The sequence below is a fragment of the Charadrius vociferus genome, unplaced genomic scaffold (genome assembly GCF_000708025.1).
Source record: "Charadrius vociferus isolate BGI_N301 unplaced genomic scaffold, ASM70802v2 scaffold365, whole genome shotgun sequence".
NCBI lineage: Eukaryota > Metazoa > Chordata > Aves > Charadriiformes > Charadriidae > Charadrius > Charadrius vociferus.
In genome coordinates, this window is record NW_009648559.1 from 2,401,578 (window position 1) to 2,410,621 (window position 9,044).

The 9,044-nt window shown below is 37.0% G+C and overlaps 1 protein-coding gene across 1 annotated transcript in view; it reads right to left on the bottom strand.

Moving 5' to 3' along the window:
• The window catches only part of GATM (glycine amidinotransferase (L-arginine:glycine amidinotransferase)), a 29,412-nt gene that overhangs the window by 14,022 nt on the left and 6,346 nt on the right, over positions 1 to 9,044 (bottom strand). The window contains exons 5-6 of the mRNA XM_009886166.1: positions 6,751 to 6,893; positions 2,253 to 2,350 (exon numbers count right to left, since the gene is read on the bottom strand). Coding sequence (XP_009884468.1) covers positions 2,253 to 2,350; positions 6,751 to 6,893 — 241 coding nt within the window. The remainder of the gene's footprint in view (positions 1 to 2,252; positions 2,351 to 6,750; positions 6,894 to 9,044) is intronic.

The following is a 9,044-nucleotide window of genomic DNA, read 5'->3' on the forward strand; positions in this document are numbered from 1 at the left end:
CCCAGAGCTGGGCCCCGGGAGGCGCAGGCCGGCGGGATGAGGCAATCTGCAAAGCTGTCTGACGGCTTCTTTCGACATACCTGGATTTCGCGTCTACAGATGGCTCTTTAGCAGCAATCTGACTTTGAAGATTTCCAGTCAGGATTAAAATTCTTCTCTTAAAAGTGTACTCAAGTGCGTCGTTTAGTTATTTTTAGTCATCAAATACGCCTGTTCTTCATTAAACCTGTAGTAGGCAAAATAAATTAAATTTTACCAAAAATCCCAATTCATATGTTTTCAGATTTTTAGACTACAACCTAAAGATTTTGTGATTTGCCTAAAAATATTTTAATTCTTTAGTTATTGAAAAGGTGTTTCAATAATACCCCAAACGCTTAATTTCAAATTCTGGTTTCTTAAAAATGCATACTGTGATATGCTGAAAAGTCATCTTAAAATGAAATTCTAAAATGGTTAGCTTACCCTAGCATTTACACTTTTCTCCCCCTGCAAAACCTCTCCATGATAAAATCAACATAAGTATGTTCAAAAATACTGTTTCAACAGAACTGCAGTTTATAATGAGAAATGTGTTTGCTACCAGCTCTACTCATATTTAGATCCCCCTTAGCCTGACATGTTATTCTGCATTTTCTTGACTTTGCATAAAATTTCACTTTTAAATAATTTGATTTTGCCTTACAAAAGCAAAAATTAGTTTCACCTGAGTTATTCTGTGTAAAGTTGCAAACATCTGCATCTTTCTTTCAACCTTACTATTTTGCTTCTGCCTTTATCACCCATGCAGCACCCAGCACTTATTCAACCTTGTTCAATACTCCTTCAGCCTATGCTTCATTATCCAGAGCCAGTACGGTGGAGCATGGCTGTGAACAGACAACATACTTAACACTACTTCTATGCTGAAGATTGTGCGTACTTCTAGCGACCTCAGCTTGCATGCCTACAGCAGGAAAAAGGGAAACCTCACTAGTATTAACGTATATTAAAACAAAAGCTACAGTCCTAGAATAAAGCAAATCACCTACAGTTTTAACATGCCTTAGATATACATAAGCAAGTTTTATTCTACTATTTATTCAGCACTTTGCTTTTTTGGCACAGGTAAACACTACACCTTCTCAGGAGAGACGGAACAGTGCAAGTTCTCTCTTCATAAATTTACCTACTTTTCAGAGCAAAGTTAATTATTTTAGTTGGTATGATATTAAGCATGCTTCACCCTGTTTCATATGACTGAAGAACTTTTTCATAACTCACTCATCTTAGGTTGTTAGGACTTATTTGTAACATAATTGCCTGAAACACTATTCTTGTATCAAAAAGGATATGAAGATATTCTTTTTAGTTTCAAAAAGGAATTTTCTTGATGCTACTTAATTCCTAGTTACCAACTTTTATTATGTATTTAATAAAAAAAAACCACCCTAAGTTTATGCTAGTTCTGCTCAAATGCTTGTCAGTTTATTTTGTTAAGGTCACTCTACTCACATTGACCTTCTAAAAAAATTAATGATTGGCTTGTGCCTAAATCCAAAGGTCTTGCTTCTTTTTCTGTCCTTCTCGACTTATCAGCTAGTTTTGGACCTTTGGATCATTCTTTATCAACTCAGTTTACATAGCTTTTCTGACTCTGCACAATACTTCTTTTCCTACTTACTACATATGTTTGATGCCTTATAGGGTCCCTAAAATTGTCCTTACTGTAATTACAATGAGTTTTGTGCTGAATGCTCTATTATATTTTATTTTTCTGCTGGACTGCATTTTTTCTGCTCACTTTTTTTCAGTGAAAACATTTTTTTCCCATATCTCATAGGTCTGTTTCTTCCTTTCTTAGGGGTAGTTCCTCCTGGACATAAGCCAATCTTCATTTAAGTACCATCAAAGCAGAAAATCTTTCCTTTTCCTAACTGGCACACTTATGGTCTGACCTTGAAACCTTTACTCATGTTAAATAGCATTTCCCTTCCAGCCTTCATTGAGTACCAACCATTTGATCCCCAGATTGCCCTCACATGGGCCTTGACAGACGCAGTGCTATCAATGCAATAACCATCTAAAATGCACTCTAGTGGTATCCCTATGCTTCTTTCGTCACTTGACCACTGGGTCACTTGAAAAAAAAGCAACTCATTTGTCTCCTTAAAGCAGTCACTTGTATTTCTCCTCCTACATCTTTTTATTCCTTAACACCTAATACAGACTTCATGCAGTTCGCATTTATGTTGTATGGAAGCATTCCTCACAGTTCCCTCTTTGGCATCAAAATGAGAGTCCTCTTGCTTTTTGTACACTAGGTAGCTCTTTATATCTTCTTCTTCCTCTTCTACAAGAATGGCTTGATCTAGCAATGTACATTTTAACAGTGACATAAATCATGGAGCACAACACCAGTAATGATTATTCAAATGCAAATAAAGCCAAGTTCTTTCATTCAAATACAAGAAAATTATTACTTAAACATGATGTTGACTATTCAGGTGCTGAGCTCTTTGGATCAAAAAATCTTATTATAAAGATCACATCACTAATGTCATTACACACAATTGCTGGAATTATTATAACACCCTGAAAGCTCAGCTCACTACCCAAAAGCTTGCCAATTATTTTCAAAATTATGTGCTGATCTAGTGAAGGTATTTTCTTCCACTGCAAACCTCACCTCAGTATGGAATTTTAGCTTTAAACAGGAACAGAAGTTTCACATTGCTATTGCTGAGATCTGGTTTTTAGAGATTAACTAAGAAGTTGTTGGGTTTTTTGTTTTGCTTTGTTTTAACGGGGCTCTATGCATTTTTTGTAATATTCTATCCATCATTTTTGAATGACATAAGGTGCCTTGCAGGCTTGTATAAAACCATCTCGTTATGATAACTAGGTAATCCATTTAAAGCAATGTGGTTCCAGTTAACAATGTTCTGGCTCAACAGCATTAGTGAATAGGATATTAAGTAGTAAAATTCTAGTTTAAAACCACAAAATTAGAAAAAGCAACAGGAGACATGCAGTAGAGCAGTTAACCTTGGCAACAAGACCAGTGTTAGTATAAACTCAGCTATGTTTTAGGACAGTATATGGTTTCAGTTCCATGTATCTTTTTCTCTAACACATATGTATTAGAGAAACAGAAGTCTCAAAAGATTATACTACTGTTTAAACATGAATTCTATCTTTCCAGGAATTGAGGTCCTGCCTTTGAGAGCAGACATTGTTATTTAGATTTGTAATGTGATATAGCAACATGCCTGAAGTACTTAATGGACATGATGTTTAAGGTTAAGGAACAGCTTACCCTTTCTTACCAGTAATTCTGCTATATTACTAATTGAAGCAATTTGGTATAAGACATCTGGTGGGAGCTGGTCTTAACGTTTACATATATTCAACAGTTTTTACATACCCTTACTTTTACTTCACTCACAGAAACTTACTCTATTCAACAATACAATTGTGAGAGACTTCAGTTCCTTCTAGTGCCTTGTCAAGGATGCTGCTTGCTAAATTCCAACAATCTACACCCACAAGAAGAGAATTTGGCACAACAAATCTTATCTGTTAGCTATCAGGAACAACATAGAAGAATCCAGTGTGCTTCTTAGAAAGCAAGTTTCAAACTTCCTGAAGTTCAGAAGTCTGGGCTGTTCCAGTTGGGAAGAATAAATGTAACTCAAAATATTAAAAAGACTTTTTTTTTTTTCACTGTTAAGCTCATAATTTTGTTGTCAACTCTGAACTTCAAAACCAGCCAAAATATTTTGTAAAGTAAACCAATTTCTTTAATTTAACATATTTCACTTTAACTTGTGACATATATAAGAGCTGAAAATCAATGTACTATTTTCAAAGTCTTTTGAAAGATACCTCAATTTTAATTAAATAATATAAAATTTGACTTTATCATTCTTCACACTCAAAAGAAAGATATAATTAGATCTAATCCCTTACCCAACCAAACAAGCTACATATGTAAAATGGTAGGAAATTCTTTCTCCCTAATCCCAGCTTCACCAAACCTGATTTAATCTTTAAACTTGCTGACAAAATTTACGTGGCTTCTGCCTCTTTTATCTTGGAAAGTTATTGAAGGCCAAACCTGTAGTTTTCCCCAAATGCCAATTCTGGGTACTTCTTGGAAGATTTTCTCTTCTTCCTTGTCAGGGCATCTTCACTCTGTGACATGCTGAAGTGCCAATTTCTCCATTAGACTGAATGCAATCTGCTACAATGGAGTTTGGCTACAGAATTAATTAGTTACTCCTATGAGTACAAGAACTAAGTAAACCCGATTTCCTCTCTGTTTATGCAATTCATATGGTAAATGATAAATCATAATCATAAATTGGATGGTATTTACTATAATCAGAGATCAGAATTAATAAGGAATCTCCTTTATGTGGATACACTGGTATCTAATGGCTCTGCAACCTTTCTGCTAGTTGGGGCGCTTAAGGGCTATTTTTATTCCTATCCAACTAGCTATTATCACAAAACTTGCAGGAACTTAATGCCATTGAGACCTATGACCCTTTCTCAAATTTGTCTGAAAGTAGCCAACAGGTTCAAATTACAGGGAGGGGAAGGAGAGAGCAGACACATATGCACATACACAACCCACGGTCTTATAACCTTATGTTCTTAGGAAGCAAGACTAAAACCTTCCTCATCTTTAAGAAATCAAAAGATGAAAAACATTCTCCTGTTTGAATGCAGATGACTTATGTAGATGTTTTCTATATGAACCTTAGGCAGCAATAGATCAAAATTTTGGAAGATTGTTAGCACACTCATATGATTCAATTCTTAGTGTATTACTTTATTTTATTTATGCAATTATTGCTCTTCATACCTTTTTGTTAAAATGCTTTTAAAATTTATTGCAAAATGCAATCAAATCACATGTACAACCAAAATGCATTTTAACATATGCAATTCAAAAGAACATATCAATATTAATATGTATTGCACTAAATTTCAAGCATGTCTGATAATTTAGGCAATAATTGAACTCCTTTTTTGGGAATCAGGTATCTGGAATACTAGAAGGACGTAGAGAAACACAGTTATGTATCCCCACTCAAAACAAGGGTCACTAACTGAGCAAAAGAAAACAGTACAGGTAGTAGAGGTGCATATATGTAAAGGGCGGGACATTGGCCAGCAAGGAGGTAGAAGTTGCAATTGAAATAGCAAACACAATGCTCACCACAGAGCTCTGGTGAGATAATCGTTAGACAAAACTTTGGGCTTAAAAGTAGTAAAAAAAAATATGTTTGGAACTTTGAGCAAATAAAATAGTCCTTGTTGACCGAATCCACCTGATTTCAGGAAGATAGGACTTTCCACTGTCCTTCTGGCTACTTACAAATCATGTTACATCATAGAAATGACTGATTTAATAATTAATTTCTTTTCCTAACAGAGCTTGCACAAATCCACATTCTGACTAGCCACACTGTATGCACACGCAAACACAAGTACCAACATACATATAAATGTCTGCTTTAATTTTAGATGTCATGTTTCTATTATAGAAAGGTGACAGAGCTGAATAAAGTTCTATGAAGGCAAAGGATTTGGTGATCATAATCCATGACATTTTACACTCTGTCATTTCCAGAGGCAGTGCAGTGCTGACTACTGAAAAATGCAGGAGGTTCATGCAGCAAAAGGCACATCACTTGGTGGGATACATTTCATTCAGACCAGTATTTCCACTTATACAGTAACATGATCTGCCAACATTTTCTAGGGTCAGTACTGTGACAATACTTTCTGTCAGGGCTGCCAAGTGAACTTCATGGCTCTAGGACACTTGAAATCTCATGAATCTCAAATATATGGTCTTGCGACATAGCTGGTTGTACATTAGCATTTAAAATTTGGAAACTGTTTTACATCTTTCTTGAAGAATATTTATAGAAATTATTAAAATAACTTTGCTGTGCCCCTGAAATAACAACTGCATCCAGTTTTCTTCTCACTCCCACTGGAGTTAAAATTGCAGCCATATCACCTTATACATCTGAACAACAGTTTCAAAAATTCTGGTTCCTTTAACCATTGTGCAAGTGGCAACTCCAAGTAAGCTACTGGCCTTAATGTGAAGGGGTTTTGCATGATTTTTGTGGCAATACTTAGCATTTATTCCACTTGTTTTCTTTCTGGGAAGAGACAGGAAGCCTTGGCTCTCCAATAACCTCTTATCCATCCCGAGCTTCCATGAGAGGACTGCCCAATGCACCAAAGTTATTAGACCTCTATTTACTTTAGGGAGAATGCTACAAAGAACAGCTTTCCTCTGCTCCTCCTTTCTACACCGAACCACAGAATGCCTTGAAGAGACTCCCTGACAAGAGGAATAAGCCACAGAACCTCAGTGACCCTGTGCAGTTTCTTGAGCTTTTGAACACTCCCTTCGACACACAAGCAATTACTCAGTTACTGTTTTCTAGTATATGCATGCAGTTTATTCCTGTGAAAGAGGTTGGAGTACCCTTAGATTAAACTAGATGGCAGATATTGTCTGTTCAGTTTGCTACTGCTCAGTAAATAAGGCTGTGAGAATAAAGCCTCTTATTTACCTCCTCCCTTTTTTCTAAGAAAACACAGATCTTTGATAAGCACATTCCACCACTGGGTGCTCTTGTTGGCAGCATCTATGAATGTTGCTCACACTATAATGCCTCTTAAAATAAAGTCTGTTGAATATAAGTTTGCCTTGATGGTAGGATAATAACAAATTACACAAGTAGGGTTTGATTTGAGTGTCTCCTTCAGAGGATTTAATAAATTCATTGTAAGTTTTATGCTGAATCCGATTCAAGCCTAAAGTTTGTGGTTCAAAACCAACACTGGCTTTAGACACATGAATATCATTTACTCTTCCACTACAAATGAAAAAAAAATGGCAAAGTCAAAATTTGGTGGAAAGGAGTAATCTTAAATTCTCCTGAGGTCAAGGCTCAGCCAGGCTTTCTGCTTAATCCTCACCCTTTCAGCTCCCCTTGGAAACTTCAGTTCCTGACAGATAACAAGCCCTCAGCACAGAGGAGGGTGCAAGTAGCTTCCTTGCAATGACTGGGATACCTGTACTAACCTAGCTATATGAATTCTGGACTAACTTCTGCTAGCATAGCTCTGGAATGAGTTTAGCTGTGTATCTGTAATGAACTAACAGAAAATCTATTTATGGGATGGAAACATTTTCTCAACTCCATGAAAGAGAATTGAGCAGGCTCCCTTTGGAGTTTCTGTATTAGGAGATGAGATGATCCTTGAGCTTTGACAGCTCCTTTCCCTGATCTTGAAGAGCACATCTGTTCTGATGAATCCAAACCATGTCCATCCAAGGAAGGTGAGGATGGGCTCAGTGACAAGAATCTAGTTACCATCTGACACCAGGAATCTCTCACATGTTGCTGTAGAATATTACAATTTTGTTCCTAGTATTTCATACCAGTTGCTTCTAACACCTCTGCAACAGAAAGATGAGTCTCACTGATTCAGACAGCTTCACCTAGAATTTCTTTAGACAGTCATAAATTAGCAAAGAGCTAACTCTAAACTAATCCAATACAAAGTAGTTTAAGATTTTTAACTTCAATTGCCTAGAAACAAACACAGCATTGTAAGATTTGGTGGGCAATTTTCTAGCAAAACAAGTTCTTAGTTGCAAAAGGCTGATTTCTTGAATTGGAGAGGTTTCATTAAGTGGTTTTAGATCAAATATATTTAGGCAGAACAGAGGAAATGTTCCCTTTCCTTCTTCCACTTTCTGCTCCAGTTTTCTACGCAGTCTGCTGTGGGTGCCACATGTATGCTACAAGCCTTATGGCTTTGCAGCAAAATGGTTAGATCTCTAACTAGAGCTACTAGAGACCACATCCTCTCTCAAGATACCATACATGCTTCTAACAGGTGGGCTAAACTACTAAGTCGTGATGTGCAGGATGGAGTAGCTAAGATCCATAGTTACTAATTGCATACATAGTAATAGTGTCATCATTTTATGCTACTCTATTAACACACCTCTCATCTGTGAAGTGTAGCAGATCTCCTATATGTCTACACTATTAGATATCTATATGTATAGCACACAAATCTGGACTATCTATGTGGTTTTGCCTAACAAGTCATGGTATGTTTATTCACAGCCAGGTTACACCTTTTTTATCTTTTAAAAGCAATGTCATTAACATAAAGGAACATAAAAAAGCTTGTGACAGAGTGAAGCAAAGTAAAGCCACCCTGTAACATCTAGATTTCTTGCCTTTTGGAAGGACCTGGGTAATCCATTGGACAAAACTTTCTTGGAATTTCCAGGGTCACAGGAGCGGTGCACTCGCTTTGAAGGGAACTTTTTTGGAGGTTGGTGATTGCAAAGTATTTCAGTGAACAGAGGTGTCAAATCAGCTGCAGATTGGACCAGCAAGTAAGCTCACCCTAGCTGACTTACTAGAAATCCTGATGCACTACAAATTTGTAAGCAACATCCCTCAGAAGTGGGGAAATATATGGAAAAATACCAATAAAGTGCTGATGTTAGCACAGTTTAAGTGGTGCCAGAGCATGTATTTCACTGACCTTCATCTTCTGAACCTCTGCCAGACAGGGAGGACAAAAATGGAATGGTTTGAACTCTGCCATGAGTAGGTTCAGTCATTTATCTCTCCATAGAATATGAACTTGGTTCTTACACTTACAAAAATTATTTTCCCTGGTTAATAGACACGTTGCAACCCATGTAGAAGTGGGAAGGGAGCAGAAGGAGAATTTGAGATGTACATGTAGGGAAGGGAGATTAAACTGCTGCTTATTATCTCCTTATTCCCTCCTTTGCATTGGTCCTAATATTGGTACTAATATGACCCCCTGATGATCTAGTTCTACTCAGTGAGTCAGCAGAGAACTCACCCAGCAAAATACAGTTTTCTGCTGGCTTGGTGAGATGAATGCATCACTGAAGTGTCAGAAGAGCACCAGAGTTGGAGCAAGGGAGGCAGTGGAGCTAGTAGGCCACATGAGGCGGAGAGGGAAAG